A 17,274-nucleotide genomic window follows, 5' to 3' on the forward strand; every position below is an offset into this window, starting at 1 on the left:
ATGACAGTTTTATTATCTACTAGGAAAGTCAAATAAACATAAGAGCTATTCACCTAATAATGCTAGAATCTTCCAAAAATAAATAAAAATTGTCAGATTGCTCAGAAGCTTACATGATTTTGAGAAAGTAATATGAATGTCGTCGGCTCCTTTGCAATTCTAACACACTTAGCTCTGGTATAGGGCAGATTATTCAAACATACTGGTTTAATTTTGGGAATAGATGACATAAGACATATTTAACAGGTAAAGCAGTCGTGTGGGGCGCTTTTGATGTAGCCATTGGCTCCTTTTTGTACTCATGAGTTCAGAAAAGCATGGAAACATGTAAAAGTGTTAAAAGAAATCAATAACCACTGTGGCATATATTTAAAATACATAAGTAAAATTAAATATATTTTGTAAATTCTTTTTTGAAGTGGATTTTATTTTTTACTACAACAATGGCTTATATAAAGACACAGATTAGGCTACAGGAGGTGAAGTGTGAGTTTCTTCTTTAAACTGGTGGTAATTAGGACCCAGGGAGGGCTGAGCTCTGAAGAGGGACAGTGGAGTGTGTGTCCATTTGACAGAGCAAAAAAAAACCCACCAGCACACACAATCACACAATACAATGTGTGACAGTCACTGCCATACACAGCACAGGACAGGAGTGAGGGTGTTACTGGAGGAGGGGTGAGAAGAGGCATAATTTACCATCTAAAACCATCATGGAATCACTGATCAGCGCGTTTTTAATCGGGAATATGCATGTGTGATAACTTTGGACTTTTGGGGCCTTTCTGCAGGAGAACCAAACCTCAGACACTGAGTTAACTCTTCTACATAACTTGCATTTTCAGCTGGAGAACAGGTTGTATTACTTAAGACATAAAGCTGGACTATCTCTGGTTTGGGCCTGTATGAGCAACATGTGGAACTTCAGCAGGAGGTGTGTCAGCTCAGACACCTGTTTAACCTGTTGGCTTTGAACTACCACACAAACACAGTGGATCATGGGTAAGTCATTTAATGCATAATGTGCTTTTCTTAATGCTGTATATTTTTATATGTGGTCATGAAAATCTGGATGGAATTTCACTGCCAATTTGCAGTGAATCAATATGTTTTAACACATAAGATTTTTTTTTTCAAAGTGCAGCAATGCATCCATCAGTGTCATGCTTTTCTATATAGACATTTTGGAGCAGAAATTTGTACATTTGTTTTCTACAGCAAAGTGGTAAAAGTCTTCATGCAACAGGTGGATTCTTTAACTTGTTAGGAGAAGGGAAGGACTTACATTTCTCTCATGTCACTGAGTTTATAATATGACGATGCATTATGTCCATTTGTCAGGCAAACACTCACATGCACATGATCTTTAATTTAGTCACAAACTGTCTTTTGACTGTTTCTAGTACATGCACTATAAGCAACAGTTTGCTTGTTAACAACTACAAATCAGTAGTCAGTGGAAACTTAAATACGCTATGTTTATCAATTGATTAAGATAAGGTTAAGTAAGCAGGACTCTCATCTAGATTGAAATATTCTTACATTCTTATATGGGCAGAGGTGACAATATAGATGCAGGAAAAAAATGCTTTTTAGTGGCTGCATAAATGTACTTAAATTGTCTGAACTGCCCTATAAAATTTCATACTAGATGATTTCTAAGATATTTTCTGTCTCAACACAGGACATCCACATATGGAGACATTGGATGTACAAATGGAGGATGCTGGGAATGAATAATGGCTGACAAGTCCGGTCCAATGGTAGCCGCTGTGCCAAATCCTTCAACTCCAAATCTTACCACAGCCCTGTGGGAGACCAATCCTACGGTTCCTGCTGATGTGGGCGTCGTCACGAGCTCCCAGTCACAGATCAAAGACCTTTTTGGCTTGTTCTGCATGGTGACCCTTAATCTCATCGCTTTGCTGGCCAACACCGGTGTGATGGTGGCCATCGCTCGTGCTCCTCACCTCAAGAGATTTGCGTTTGTGTGTCACCTCTGTGCAGTGGACCTGGTGTGTGCCATCCTCCTCATGCCTTTGGGTATCATTTCCAGCTCACCGTTCTTTGGCACTGTGGTGTTTACTGTTTTGGAGTGTCAGGTTTACATCTTCCTTAATGTTTTCCTCATCTGTCTGTCCATTCTCACCATCACGGCCATCAGTGTAGAGCGCTATTTCTATATTGTGCACCCGATGCGTTATGAAGTCAAGATGACCATCAACCTTGCTATTGGTGTCATGCTCCTAATCTGGGTCAAGTCACTCCTTTTAGCTTTGGTCACGCTGTTTGGGTGGCCGGCTTATGGACATCAGAGCTCTATTGCAGCAGCTCATTGCTCTCTGCATGCGAGTCACAGTCGCCTGAGAAGAGTATTTGCTGTGCTCTTCAGTGTGGTTTGCTTCCTGGCTCCTGCGGCGGTTATTTTTGCTGTTTACTGTGCTGTGTACAAGGTGGCTCGCTCTGCAGCCCTGCAGCAAGTCCCTGCGGTGCCGACATGGGCCAACTCTAGCCCTGCCAAGGATCGCTCAGACTCCATTAACAGTCAGACCACCATGATCACCACCACACGTACTCTGCCCCAGAGACTATCTCCCGAGAGGGCCTTCAGCGGAGGCAAGGCTGCACTTACTTTGGTGTTCATCGTGGGCCAGTTCTTGGTGTGTTGGTTGCCCTACTTCATCTTCCACCTGCAGATGTCCTTGACTGGCTCCATGCAGAGCCCTGGGGACTTAGAGGAGGCAGTCACCTGGCTGGCCTACTCCTCTTTTGCAGTTAATCCCTTCTTCTACGGCCTGCTGAACAGACAGATTAGAGAGGAGCTGGTGAAGTTTCGGCGTTGCTGCTTAACCCAACCTGTGGAGTTTGGGGCATCCAGCCACGAGGGCTCACTTCAGGAAAACTTCCTCCAGTTCATCCAGAGAACCAATAGTGCAGCTGAGACTCGCTCCAACTGTGCCAATGCCAGTCCCAGAAACACAGACAGAGGAATAAAAATCCCTGGACAAATACCTGAGGAGCATGCTTAGACACTGAGCAGCTTGAATGGTGGACTAGAGTGCTAATATGCAGGCCAAGTCAGATGTTTTTCTCTAATTAATAGACCCACCTTTTAAGCATCCTGAAAAAATGTCACACCTATATATACTGTATACACTGAAATGATCAGTTGTTGCTGTAATTCTCCATAGTGATCACAAAGTGGAGAAAATCCAGTTGCAGTATGAACATATTGAACAGTTACACTAATCTCTCAATATCAATATGAACTTTTGTATTGTTTGAAGAAAGACTGAAAAAAATGTGTACCGGTCCTTTAAATGCATCTTAAATGTCCAATGCCTTTTATTGTTTAATTCTGATAGGCTTTCTTATTATAGGTCAAAGTGCTATGGCTGACAGCTTTTTCCCTGTGTATATATTCCATTCGTATTGCAATTGTCCTGATGTTTATCATTGTGTAAATGTGGTGTGTGTAACTGCAATAACAAGGTCATGTTTGGATGGACGTTGTAAAATGGTTTATTGCATTTAATTCAGGGCATTTGTGTTCCAGATATGACTATGATTTGGTGCCTCTGTGTCATTAACAATATACTGTATATTCAAATGTTATATTTATGGTCGAGTGTATTGAAATTTGTAAAGTGCCGCAGATAAATGTTGCCTAGCAGTGGTCCTTAACTTGATAAACAGCAGCACAGTGTGACTCCCACATATCAACAAATTATCCCTTCAGAGCGCTCAGTGTGAGGCGCTTCTCTGAATATGAGGGATAATACCTCAGAGTTCCTGCGTGCAACAGATATGCTGATAGATGGTGAATGTCATCTGCCCCCGTCGTCATGGAAATTGAGTGAGCTGATGACTCACATAGCAACAGCGACCTTTTAGCTGGATGTATGCTTTAGCTTTGGGTCCTGATTGGAGTGTGCTAATTTACATGCAGACTGATTACACAAGGCCTTTAAGTTCACATAGAGACTCATTAACATGTGAACAGAGGCTGAAGGTAGGTGGCACAGGTCCCTGCGAATATGGACTATTATATTGGGCCATGGGGATGGTGAGGCGGAGATAGTGAATTTACAATGGAAATCATTACTAGGCATTGATATCGCTCCGAGAGTGGTAACAAAGTGCTATTTTATGGCCTCTGGTGTTTGTATTAGTCTTTCGGAGACAGCGGGAAAGACAGAATAGTGTGGTTACAACAAATCACAGCAAACATCAGTCTGCTGTGTGTCTGTCACTAAAGTATACACCACTGTTATATAACTCTGGTTGTGTATTTAATACTTGGGTGATAATATATTCACTTCCCCACTGTGGATATTGATGCTGCATAAGGACACACAGGAATATGACTTTTTAAAATCTTACACAAGTATGGGTGTCTAGACTGTTTAATAATGAAATTTTCTTCTACATCAACAAGACAGCTTTTACATTATTTATCCAGAAATCAGGATGTGACAGCTACTCACACACCACACAATTTGCTCAATTTGAATTTAATATGCCCACACAGAATAAAACATCTGCTGGATTTGGATCTTGCATTTGCTATTTTTAAAATTCATTAGTGGATACAAATTAGCACACAGCCTAGATCAGCTTCATATCATCTCTAATGACCTGTCTCACAGATTTGATTCAGAGGTTATTTAAATGGGATCAGCTAAGATGTGTCTTTTCTAGAAACATCAGGAAGAAGAGGAGACGGCACTCTGACTTCTCCTCTTAAATCAGACAAAGCTGTAGGTGGAAGAAAATGACAACATAAATTTTTTTCGGCTTGTTCAGACAAGAATATTCCTGCTTTTTGCTTCCTAATATGTGCATCTCTAACCTTCTTTTATTTTCTGAAAATGTAATGCCAGATGTTTAGAATCTGACAGCGGTTTATACACAGCACAGCTGGTGGAAGACAGCAGGAGCAGAGATCCCTCACTGGGCTTAATATTTCTTCTATAGGGTCTTGTGAGAATCCTAATCTCATCTGGCTGAATCATATACAGCTGAATGTGCAGGCTGAATAGCTGCAAATTAGAACATTCACTTGGGCACAAAGATGTCGAAGGCCTGATGTGGGATAAGCCAATGAAAGAAAACACAGACTTATGCACACTTTGATGTCTTTCACTGCTGGCAAGAAAATAAAAGCCAAATCAGAGAATCTTGAGTTGGATCCAGTTACTGGATGTGTGTCCGTTTACAGGATTATCAGGAATGAGACAAGTGGATTAAGGAAATATACACGGGAAAGGGCAAAAGAGATTTCTTTAAATTGTCAGGTAACGTCAGTGGACAATCTTACTGATAAGCTCATTGATTATGTCCACATCATCTGTGACCTACAAGCTCAGGACAAAATCCAAGACATTTATGATGGACGTTTGAAATATTTACTGTAACATATCATCCAACCACAAATCACAACCCGAAATGAAATACTAAAGTTTTATTTTAAACACTATGAACTATTTTAATATGTTTTCATAGCTTAATAATAAAAAGAAGCACTACCATAGCACATTCTACTGTGACAGATAAAGCTGCACCATCAACACTATTAATTCCATTTAGGTTTATTGAACTTCACTTCATTTTTTAATTACACCAAACCGCCAGTACATTACATTAACAGTGAGGACATCCATGCTTACATTAACCATTTGCCAGTTCAGTAATCTTTGCCTGACAGACTGCACTAACAGAACTTAATCTGAATGAAGCACATTTAATATTTTTGATTTCGGTTTGGGCAGCACTGTTGCCTTGCGGCTAGAAGATCCCCCCGTACACATTATCTTTCTGCACAGAGTTGTCATGTTCTCCCTGTGCATGCATGGGCTGTCTCCAGGCACTCCAGTTTCCTCCCACAGTCCAAAAACATGCTGAGGTTAATTGGTGTGAATGTGTGTGTGCTTGTTTGCTTCTATGCGTGTTCCTGGCGCTCTTCATCGCCATGGTTTCCACACATACAATTAATCATCAGCCCTTCAGACTCTGCCACCACTGCTGCATCTCAAGTATGTATCTGAGAAAAATGACCTATTTGGACGTGAGTGGAAAATGAGGATTTTCAGTCAGTGATTGTACAGAAACAACTGCACAGACAAACAGTGGCCAACAGAGTGCGCCGTACACCCATGAATTCTTGCCTTCCCTGGTCTTTGTTTAGATGTCTCAGACAAAAAGGTTTCTAGGAATTTTCAACAAATAGTGAGATATATGTTGTCTGCTAAGTGACTGGTCATGCCCATTTCAAAATTTCCTCAGAAGGCAATGAAGATTCAGAAGACACTGAGGTCAGATTGCTGTCTGTCTGTGGAATGGGAATGAGCAGATTTGTCCTGGTGACTGGAGGAAATAAACAGCATGTTAGAAATCAAACCAGACAAAGCAGAGATGTATTATATATATTAACAGCATGAATTCATGATTATATTTATTGATTCAATCTAGAAAGCGTGAAAGTTAAGTAACTGAGATAGTATTTAAAGCAAATGTAACTGATAATGAGGGAAAAATGCTTCTGTGGTTGTGTGCCAACAGGGTGGATTTGTTGATGGCAGCTTGAAAAAGGAAACACTACAGGTACCACAGGACATGCGAAGCAGTTTGGTCAAATAATATTTGTAGGAAATAACAAATTAGACATGCACAATATATAAGCGACAAAAGTGTGATGTGGCACATTTTATCAAGCTTGAGAAATGCAAGGTATACTGTGTTAACCTGCCATAATACAGTGAGATGCGCTTGCTTTGAGCTGCTTGCTTGAAAAAATGCAAATCTGGTGCTCTCTCCAAGCGTTTAGATCTTGAGGCAATTTTGAAGACTGTACATAGATTACACTTTTTGCTCTACACTGTAAAGAGGTGTAAATTGTTCACAGACCACACACAGGCATTTTGTGTAGCATCAACAATGACTGCCGTTACCTTCTGCTGTCAGGACTGAGACTGTGAGCAGAGAAGCCACGTTTCAGCTCAGCTGAACAATTAGGAGAGCAGCTATTAGCGAGAAATTGCCAAGGTGTGGAGCAGTCTGTATTTAATGAACCAACGCTGCCAAACATCATCACTGTCCATATGATGAAAGGACTGTACAGTGATGGCAGCACCAAAGCACTCCCACCGATCCACCAACCACTCCTGCAATACATGAGAAGGAAATCAAGGCTGATTTTATGGCATGAGTGATGGATATTTCTCACACAGGCATGAATGAGACTATCTGTGTCACATGGAAAATGTCACTGAAGACGGACCTGTCAAAGCCAATAAAAGCATTCCTCAACAAGGGTCAAGGCAGTCAGCAGTATACTATGTTCCACCTGGGTGTCAGCGGCAAGCCTGCCATCCTCCAGCTGCAACCTGCTCCTCACCCTCCATGTTTCCAATGATACCAAGCAGGGCAACAGCTTCAGCTTAGTGGAAATGGAGGAGCCGAGATTAAAGGACGAGAGAGCAGCAGGGGAAGTGATGGAAGTGAAGGTGGACGTCGACGCTGAAGATCTGGATTGCAGCCGCAGTGACACAAGGCCTCTGATTCACGACAGGGATCCCAAAAGAATCAGTAACAGTCTTAAGGTAACAAATGTGCGCTGTCACTAGGATTTAACACACGTGAACAGAGAACATACAGCAGTAGCAGGGCAGTAATAACAACAGTCAGTAAAATAAACCTGCTGCACATGCTATGCATACCACACACTTTGTTTCTTACTGTACTATGTTTCTCCATGCAAACCCAATGGTTTTACCATCCAATTGCTTTTTTTGTAGGTCACTCATGTTAATGAACAATTTATAGATTTCATGTGTGAACTTTTTTTTTTTTACTGTACATTGACTTTCTTGTTTGTTATTTTTCAGTACAAGACTGGTAACTCAAGCTAGTTAAATATCAATGTGTTGCACAATACTGGCCTCAAGTGGACGTAATCATATAGTGGTATATTTAGTTCCATAACATCCTATAATGCATCATATTTTGTGGTCACCTCAGCCATCATTCTCATTCTGCATGTCAAATGTTTGTAATATATTGCATCCATGCACATAGAGATCACTTACAGTGCCCTTGTGTGTGTGTGTGTGTGTGTGTGTGTGTGTGTGTGTGTGGAGGTCATGTTTGAAGACGTGATTGCAGAACCTCCCTCGGTGCGTAGCTTTGATAAAGTGTGGCTATGGAGTCATGCCCTGTTTGAGGTATCCAGACTGTGGTGCTACCGCTTCATCTCCCTCCTGCTGGCAGTGCCGGTCTCTCTGGCAGCAGGGATCCTCTTTGCTGTGCTCAGCTGCCTCCACATCTGGTAAGACTCTTACACTTTGATGAGGTAGAATTACACACAAAAATGAATTGCTGCTTTTTTTTCTTTTTCCTGGTAAATAAGGATCATTTAGTAGAAGTAGTAAATACATTTTCTCTAGGACAGTTTTCCCCCTTTTGGACTCTTTTGGAGCGTGGAATAACTTTTTCATTCTTCTTAATTAAAAATGGTACACCTTCATCTTAATTTTTTTGCCCTCTTTTTTATTTTCTCTCTCTAGGCTGATCATGCCCTGTGTACAGCTCCTTCTCATCAATATGCACTGGGTCCAGACTGTGTGGGCCAACACGCTGAACATTCTAATCGGTCCCCTCTTCACCAGCATGGGAAAGTGTTGTGGTCAAATCAACATCCTTCTGGCAAAAGATGAAAACAAATAGAAGGATAAACTCTGTGTAAATGTTTGACGATAACAGAGAAGCAAGTGGTAATGGAATGCATACTAATACCTCATAGGGAAATTATGATCTGTATCATAACTCTGTGTGTTTCTCCTCACCCGTCGAGTTGATTGTTTTGTAATGATGCTGATGTATAATGCATAAAGCTACTAAATAGACCAGGACCTAATAAATGTGAAACAACAAGCATACCCTGTGGAGATTTTAGGTGAATAATAATAAAAAATGCTCAGTGCACAAATACAAAACACAAAACTAGTGAAAGCAAATTTGTATGGAAAAAATGATTAAATTACAAAATTGTCAACCCAGAAATTTTGTATCTGTTGGCAGAAAGAAATGAACAGGCCTTAAGAGGCCTAATGGAGCCACTATACAGTCCTCTGGATGGATTGGTGAGGTTTTTGAAAAATGCTATAATGAGGTTGCTATGTAAAAAATAGCATTGCAAATATATCAAATAAACAACCTTCAACAAGTTTTTGTCTGCCATTGAGTGTGATTCTGAATGCAGATTGTGTGCAGCGCTGACAGGATTTGATTTGGGCGAGTCTTGCTGAAAATACGACCCAGTGTCAGTGAAGCAAATGCTTTCTAATAAGGAAGATGACAGATAAGGCTGAGGAGTTTAAAAGAGCCTGGCATCAATTTTACACTCCTCATCCATTGAATAAAGGTGGAGAATCGCCTCTGCAAAGGCACGTTATAATCAGGGTTTTATCAACTACAATTTTATAATAGATAGTGGCATACAGTAATCCTGTTAGTCCAATAACCTGCTTGCAGAATCGAAAGGCAAATTTTCTTTAAAAAAACGCTAAAATTTATTAGAGCCAGAAAATGTGAAGACAGAAAGAATGTTCACATTTCGTACTTTCTGACGGTCTTTGAATGTATTATGTGTGACTTGCAGTTCTGTCAGAAAAATTAACCAAATATAAACTTAAAACTGTGATATTTCCTTACAATCATTTAATCTTATGTCTCTTCTTTTAAAAAAATGAAATGAAATGATAGCATTAACCAGATTTCGTAAAAATCCCCCAAAATCTGCAATCTTCAGCACAACTATCAAGCCATTGTTGACTTTCTTATGATCAACAATTATCAGACAAAAATTCATTAACCTTCAGCTGAACTGCAAAATATGTGATAGGAGGCAGGCATAGAAACACATAAAACATATGTAGCATGTAGAGCCACAATTTTCCTCCACTATTTGTAACACCAGTGGGCACTCGGAAAGATGCTAGTCATGGCAATTCTAGTTTTCTTTTTCAGTTCTTGTAAAATAAACAAAAAAAAACTCCTTCTGTTTTATCTTTTTTTGTTATTCATGGTTTTACAGTTTGTTATACTGCGCAAAAGATATTTTTGAGTTGTCTTTACTTCTAGTCATGCTTGTGCTGTTTCAGCAGAGGTGCAGGACTTTATACAGCAGTGAAAAATGAGCCGTACAATGAATAAAAGTGTGACAGGAGCAAAAAATGCCCCAAACTGCTGGGGGTTAAAGGTAGTGACACTGATGCCTATCAGTCAGAAAGAGTGTAACAAAATGTTGTTATTGATGCAGAGATTAGGAACTTTTTTGGAAGTTACTATGGACAACTTTGAGGATTAAACTCAGAATTAAACATTTTTAACAACTGACTTCTATGAGGCATGAATGTGTAGATCGGTAGTAAGGAATATTTTGTGTACATATCAAGTGACACGCCCGCCACTGCTCATTGCAAAGGATGTACCACCAATGTTTTTAAAATAGCTTGAGTTAGTGATACCTACTCTCCTTTATACATTCCATATGACTCTAAATATAGGCCTTATAGCGCTGCATGTCTGTCTACATTTAATGGAAGACAAGAGCCAACAGAGTCTCAGCTAACAGCACTGACACTCACAGAGACGGAGGTATGCCTACCATGACTCTCTGCAGAGCTATTTCTATCTGTCTGCCTCAACGCCGAACTGGCCTCCACTCTCTCCACTGCCACGCCAAGAATACTCCTCTAATTGGCTTGGCACCCAATCACATGCACTCTGATCTCCTTCCACCTCTCCCTCCCCATCTCTGTCTCTGCCACCAGGGAACCGGAACAAGAATGTCAGGGTGCGATCAGCTTTTTTGTGCCATTTTTCATGGGCGACTATCTCTGCACCAACTCCTCTTCCCCACTTGTTTTGGGCGGCACCAGCGTAGGAGTTTGTTTATGCAACATGCTGATATAGAAAGCTGTGATTGATAGGAACAACTGCGCAGCTTAAGAAAGACTGAAGCAGAGTTTTATTTCTGGGGGACTATTGAATTTTATGGATTCGCCCTCGCTATAATCAGAAACCTCTAAAGAGGCTTTGGGCTGGCTTTGTGTGAGCTCTCTGTTGTGCATCCAAGTGTGAATAAATTGAGTAGTTTTTGTGACTGCTATTATGAAAGTAAACACGTTGATTAGAGTATAATGGCGAATTATATTTTTTCATTTTTTCCAGTCCCAGTAACAGAATTACATTTTCTTCAATCTCCTCAGAGCTTTATCTGCTGTGATGCATTGTATTTGTAATAAAACTTTGACAGCTGGAAACAAAGTTAGACTACAGTATTGATAGAACAAATCCTCCCATTTATTTTACAAAATAATGAACACTCTATTAACCAGAAATAAGTTGGCAAAGAAAACCAAGCCATCAGAAAAAAAAGCAAAGGACAGTAAAGGTTGTAAGTTGATAAATTGTTCTAACTATTATTGCAAATCCCATTCCTCAGTGGTTATCACAGAGTATTGTTTGCTTATCTCCTCTGTTGTGCAATTTACCGGCAAACACATCGGAAATTAAGTTAAATCTTCATCCCACTGTGTCCCAGCTAAAACCAGAGTGTGAGGGTGTGTTTGCGCTCACTGCCTCACTCTGTGGTGGAAGTTAGTGCCACTGTGTAAACCCAACCCCATCAGCCCAACAAGCCCATGTGAAATGTGACACAACCCTGGGTTCTCCTTTAAGGCATTCCTTTTCAGTCTGTGTGCATTACACTGTGTGTGTGCGTGTGTGTGTGTGTGTGTGTGTCTGTGTGTGTGTCTGTGTGTGTGTGTGGATGCCTATGCATGAGCAGGGTGGCAGCTAGGCCTCCATTTTTACCAGGACGTCTGCAGCAGCTGTCCTCTGGCATGTGAGGGGGAGCGTCCCAGTCGTGATACACGGGTCAGAAGTGAGCTTCGTGCAGTTTGATCCAGGAAGGTTTTATCTTCACCTCGTCCAACCTGTCCAGGACTTGGGGCCCCACCATGGCGGATCAGTACCAGTACAACACCAACGAGGAGAAGATTGTGAAGGACAGCCACACTAAAGAGATCGATCTAATTAACAGAGACCCCAAGCAGATCAATGAGGACGTGGTGAAGGTTTGTGCAGCATGGAGACAACAGCTGTCATAAAAAGCTTTACGAATGTAACCCCTGTCTCTGCATGTCTGGAAATGTGCAAGAAATGCACAAAGTGATTGCTGGGAAAAAGCCAAGAGGGATAATGAGGAAGAGAAGAAGAATAGATTATTGTACTGTCTGAAAAAATCCCTAAATAGACCATGAGCTATTCCTGTTGCTTGTGCTGAACACAAAGTTTATTTTGGGAATGGGGTAGAAGAGTTGGAAACTGATACACCGTCCCACTGTGATTTATTTAGGTTGCTGTTTATCCTCTGATTGTTGCCATGTCATCATCACAAAATATTTTACCAAAGGACAGAAACCTGTATACTTTCAGATTATGTTTTGTTTGACTGAAGGAGGTCAGTGTAAACACAGTCAAGGAGGGAAAATCATGAGTTATGAGTCGAGCATATGTTTTATGTGTGCATGGCTGAATTTGGAATGATTTACAGGACTGCTCATGTCAGTTTTCCCAAAAATGAATGCTGATAACGAAGAATGATTGCCGTTTAAAGTGTGAGGTTACTCCCAGTAGGAGTTACAGTAAGTGATATTACTGTAACTCCTGTAATTATGATTATACTTAAAGTGCATGCAATAATTTTCTTTTAATGTTTCAAATTCTTTGCTTTTTCGCTAAAACAGAGTTCATCCATCCATCCATCCATTATCTATACACCGCTTATTCCTCACTAGGGTCGCGGGGGGGGGCTGGAGCCTATCCCAGCTGACTCGGGCGAAGGCAGGGGACACCCTGGACAGGTCGCCAGTCTGTCGCAGGGCTACATATATAGACAAACAAACACTCTCACATTCACACCTACGGGCAATTTAGAGTAATCAATTAACCTTAGCATATTTTTGGACTGTGGGAGGAAGCCGGAGTACCCGGAGAAAACCCACGCATGCACAGGGAGAACATGCAAACTCCATGCAGAAAGATCCCGGGAAAGCCGGGACGCGAACCAGGGACCTTCTCGCTGCAAGGCGAAAGTGCTAACCACTACGCCACTGTGCAGCCCTAAAACAGAGTTCATATCTATTAAAACACATCTAATCTTCTGTGGAATCACATCTAGCAGCCATAGGCTACATGGATGTCTGTCTGAAGAATACTGATTTTCATTTTGCAGAGTTTGACTCTAGCAATCCTCTAATAGCTGAAAAAGGCCTAGATCATTCAGGAAAAAAAAATGTCACACATGTCCAGCCATTCATTCAGAGGATGATCTCAGCCTGATATCTCTTCAGAAAACAGACGTGTTATTTCACATACTGATCCTATCTAGGGGTTTGGAAAAAGAGATGGTTTCAGATGCGCAGTGCATCTTCCTGCTGTGATTACTGACAAGTTGATTACCATTTCATTGCCGAGTCTGCTGTGAATGAAATGGCCAACTTTTTAAAAAAGGTTAGGTGGCACATGCAGGAAACAAATTGAACCTTTGCGCAGTTGCTCTCATGAAAGTTGCATGAGGGTATATGGTTCAATAAAAGTAGCATAGAGTCTTCAGAATGATCCAGATGCAGCATTGAAAGCCACTCCACGACTTTGCCCCTGTGACACTACAAGAACAGATAATTGTTTTTCTGTGAATAAATTTGACCTGAACACTCTGCAGCTTTACAAAAGTATAAATATGTACATCATGTTGGTGTGTGAGTATCCCTGGGAGCCCATAGAGGTCTGGTGGAGGCAAGTGGATAAAAGCAATGCGTTGTCAAGGATCTCTATTAATGAATGCCTTTTAAAATTTCCTATTAGGTGGAGTTTGAGGATGTCATTGCAGAGCCTGATGGTACGCACAGCCTGGACGGAGTGTGGAAGCTCAGCTACACCACCTTCACTGTGTCCAAATACTGGTGCTACCGCATCCTGTCTGCTGTCTTCGGTATCCCCGTGGCTCTGCTCTGGGGCTTTTTGTTTGCCTGCATCTCCTTCTGCCACATCTGGGCTGTGGTTCCCTGCATCAAGAGCTGTCTGATTGAGTCACAGTGCATCAGTCGCATCTACTCCCTCTGCATCCAGACCTTCTGTGATCCATTCTTTGAAGCCCTGGGCAAGATTTTCAGCAGCGTGCGTGTGGCGCTGCGCAAAGAAGTTTAAAAACTCAGGAAGTAGTGTTTATAGCGTGATCGGATGACGTACGGTATCTTTTTATATATCAGAAGATCAGTCCTGGCATCTTACTTACTCCCTGATACTCCTCCTCCTACACTGTCCCCACCCTCCCAACCTCAGACTCAGGGATCTGAGTCCTGACATGCCCAGTGTGCCTTTTGCAACCAGAAGTTGTGTGACAGCTGCAGCAGGCAGCGAGGTTCTGTGACAGCTCTGGCACTCCTGGAAGCCTCAGTGCTCCTGGCTGAGGGAGAAGAGGGCCGCCTGCTTGGATCCCACCTCCCTCATTTATTTGTATCACAAAAAGCTCAGGCAATGGCGATTTGTTATCGGCAAATGAAATCAACTCCCCTGCTGCACCTGTGAACGATGCTGCCTGTATGATTTACATTTGGCTATTCTTTAAAGTTAAACTGATGCTGCATGTTGCCACGCCTAGTATTGTTGTACTTCACATGGATATAATTTGTGTAATTATTTGAATTAATCTTGTTATAAAACCCTAACAGAATGAAGAGAATTTAAAGCAAAGTAACTATTTTCTCCAGCGTTGTCTGATTTCTTTATGTGCTCCACATGTCCCTCTTAATTTGTGATGACTACAGAAACTAGCTGACTGTTATAAGAATTGCAGATGTGCTTGTCTGGAACCAGTTATGCAGATAATTAAGTTCTTTTTATCAAAATGTGATGAGTGGAATAATGAACATATTTGTTTGCATATTTTAGTCAGATATGTGTAAGCAAGTATGGACAAAACCCCTGATGGAGTAAAGCAAAAATTTTCTGGGAAATCAGTTATATGTCATTTTTCACAGTGTTACTTGGGTTGAAAAGTATAATACATTTGCTGCTGCTATTGTGTACCTGCAGTGTAAAGAGAAAAATAATATATAGGAAGAAATGAATACACTTTAAAACTTAAGAAACTGTCTTTTTTTTGTATAATGCACCACTAGTAAATTGTGTAATTGAAAGTGTATGATGTTGATTGTTTAAAAATCATTCTAAAAGGCTTCAGAAATCATTTACACCACACATCTGATGCAGTGTTTTTGAAACCTTCATCCATCCTGGAAGCAGCGACCTGTGAACTGTGACCCACTAGAGGTTGCTGTTGTGTATCTTCCATGTGTCTGAGGTCCATTCTGGATGATTCACTGTCACCACACCCTCCGTTGTTTATGATACACTCTGGCTGCTGTTTTTCTAATCTTGTAATCAGCTACAAACTCTAGAAACACACAGAGTTTACATGTTCAGAAATAGCACTGATTAATGAAATGTATTAAACTGTGTAATTAATGAACACGTGATTTATTTGCTTGATTATGTTGTCAAATTCTTTGGAAAATTTACATTAAGAGCTTCAGTCACATTTAATTCAGCAGAATGTCAACAGTGAGACCCTCTCAATCCTTCTATACTATGCTAAGCTATATTCCATTCATACAACATTTTTTATTCAAATAAATGAGACACGCACGCACGCACACGCACGCACACACAGACACACACACACACATATATATATATTTAGAATTGCAAGTCCAAGCACATTACTGTTACTGTGATATCTATGATGTTCCAGGTTAAATCAGCTGTAAGGCAGATTAAAAATGCAGATCCTGTTTATCCTCAAAAGGAAGAATTCAGACCCAGTAGCAATGAACTAATAACAGCATTGTTGAATAAGCTGAGCTCAGAACTATACAGAGACAGTGAATAAGCACAAATAAGTTCAGCTATCCTAAAACAGAGCAAATTGTCCATGAATACAGTACAATACAATACATTTTATTTTGCTTTTTTTCTAATTGCAAATGATCAATACTACTATACTATGCACATATATTCCTTTGATGTTTATCTTTCATTTTATTGTTATTTTGTGTCACGGAGTTCATATCAAAGGCTGTTGATGTGGTTTGTTAAAGGGTGCCTTTTAAAAGATCAGTGTTTTATAGAATTTCTCGAGATAAACAGACTCAAGATTGTCTCACAAAACCATTCAGTATCAAGGCTACATGGGATGTAAAGTCTCCCGAAATAAAAATTCTGAATAAAAAATACAGTCGTCCAAGTCAAATATTGTTTAAAGTATCATTTTGGCTCCTCATTAATTCATCTTACACTTGAAATAATGATAATAAAATGAAATCCTTCCTATGAAAGTATAGTGCAGACGAAGATTCATGCAATAACAAGAGGTATTACAATGATCATGCAATAAATATTTGATCATTTGTTCATTTAATGAAAGGTGGCTGAGAGTTAAAATGTCTGGCTGACATTGTGTGTGGCTGAACTGAAGAATAGAGTCTGACATACAGTGTCATGACTAAAACTAAACCGAACTGAACAGTCAAAACATCACAAAGATAGAATTCCTTCCAGAGATACTGTGTTTTAATTATACAGCATCTGCTTTTATTCAAGTTCCTCCTTGTTATTGGCAATTACTGTCACTGCACTGTAAATAATATACCCAAGATGCTCCATAGAATATTTTATATAAGTCTAAAAAACACTGACAGAACGACAGCCTCAGCCTTCAGGGCCAAATTTCATCTTGACTGTCATGTCATGCAGCAACTGTTGTCTCAAAGTACCTCCAGAAATGAGTCACAGCGGTTCCCTCCTGTAGTCTGTACAGTCTCCAACTCTCAACACAATAATGCAATTAAAGGCTGAGCCTGAACAGGATGTTCAAAGTTTGAATGTGCTGCCAAAAAATGACCGGGATGCAGGATTTTTCCAGGCCAGAGAATTTCCTTAGTCTGTTCAGGAGCCAAAACGAGCTCTAATGAGTATCAGCTACTCATAAATAATAAAGGTGTCAGTGCTTTCATTGTTGTTGTTGTTTTCATTCTTTATTCATTTTTTAAAAATCTTTAAAAAAAAATATTTACCAGTGACAGCCAGAAACAGAAAGAACTGTCACATTATTAACTTTGCAATAGTCCTTGAACTAACCGTGTCTGA

General features: G+C 40.4%; 3 protein-coding genes across 3 annotated transcripts; all 3 read left to right on the forward strand.

Moving 5' to 3' along the window:
- The first annotated feature begins 632 nt into the window (after positions 1-632).
- Positions 633-5,185, forward strand: gpr61l (G protein-coupled receptor 61-like). Its single transcript, XM_023280718.3, has 2 exons — positions 633-1,002; positions 1,685-5,185. The coding sequence occupies exon 2, from the start codon at positions 1,740-1,742 to the stop codon at positions 3,027-3,029; it is 1,290 nt and encodes a 429-aa protein (XP_023136486.1). The 5' UTR covers positions 633-1,002; positions 1,685-1,739; the 3' UTR covers positions 3,030-5,185.
- Positions 5,186-7,327: 2,142 nt separating this feature from the next.
- LOC111575501 (caveolin-2-like) lies at positions 7,328-9,225 on the forward strand. The gene is made up of 3 exons (XM_023280673.3): positions 7,328-7,601; positions 8,139-8,326; positions 8,565-9,225. Exons 1-3 carry the CDS (start codon positions 7,449-7,451, stop codon positions 8,722-8,724), a joined length of 501 nt encoding a protein of 166 aa, XP_023136441.1. The 5' UTR covers positions 7,328-7,448; the 3' UTR covers positions 8,725-9,225.
- A 2,658-nt stretch (positions 9,226-11,883) lies between these two features.
- Positions 11,884-15,598, forward strand: cav3 (caveolin 3). Its single transcript, XM_023280706.3, has 2 exons — positions 11,884-12,140; positions 13,933-15,598. The coding sequence occupies exons 1-2, from the start codon at positions 12,024-12,026 to the stop codon at positions 14,272-14,274; spliced, it is 459 nt and encodes a 152-aa protein (XP_023136474.1). The 5' UTR covers positions 11,884-12,023; the 3' UTR covers positions 14,275-15,598.
- Positions 15,599-17,274: the final 1,676 nt, after the last annotated feature.

This window comes from Amphiprion ocellaris, chromosome 5 (genome assembly GCF_022539595.1).
Source record: "Amphiprion ocellaris isolate individual 3 ecotype Okinawa chromosome 5, ASM2253959v1, whole genome shotgun sequence".
NCBI classification, from domain to species: Eukaryota; Metazoa; Chordata; class Actinopteri; family Pomacentridae; genus Amphiprion; species Amphiprion ocellaris.

Bases quoted from the DNA above. Each gene is read 5' to 3' on its own strand.
- gpr61l (XM_023280718.3), top strand. From the start codon at position 1,740: ATGGCTGACAAGTCCGGTCCAATGGTAGCCGCTGTGCCAAATCCTTCA.
- LOC111575501 (XM_023280673.3), top strand. From the start codon at position 7,449: ATGGAGGAGCCGAGATTAAAGGACGAGAGAGCAGCAGGGGAAGTGATG. The intron at 7,602-8,138 runs GTAACAAATGTG...GTGTGTGTGGAG, and splicing joins GAATCAGTAACAGTCTTAAG to GTCATGTTTGAAGACGTGAT. The intron at 8,327-8,564 runs GTAAGACTCTTA...TTCTCTCTCTAG, and splicing joins CTCAGCTGCCTCCACATCTG to GCTGATCATGCCCTGTGTAC.
- cav3 (XM_023280706.3), top strand. From the start codon at position 12,024: ATGGCGGATCAGTACCAGTACAACACCAACGAGGAGAAGATTGTGAAG. The intron at 12,141-13,932 runs GTTTGTGCAGCA...ATTTCCTATTAG, and splicing joins TCAATGAGGACGTGGTGAAG to GTGGAGTTTGAGGATGTCAT.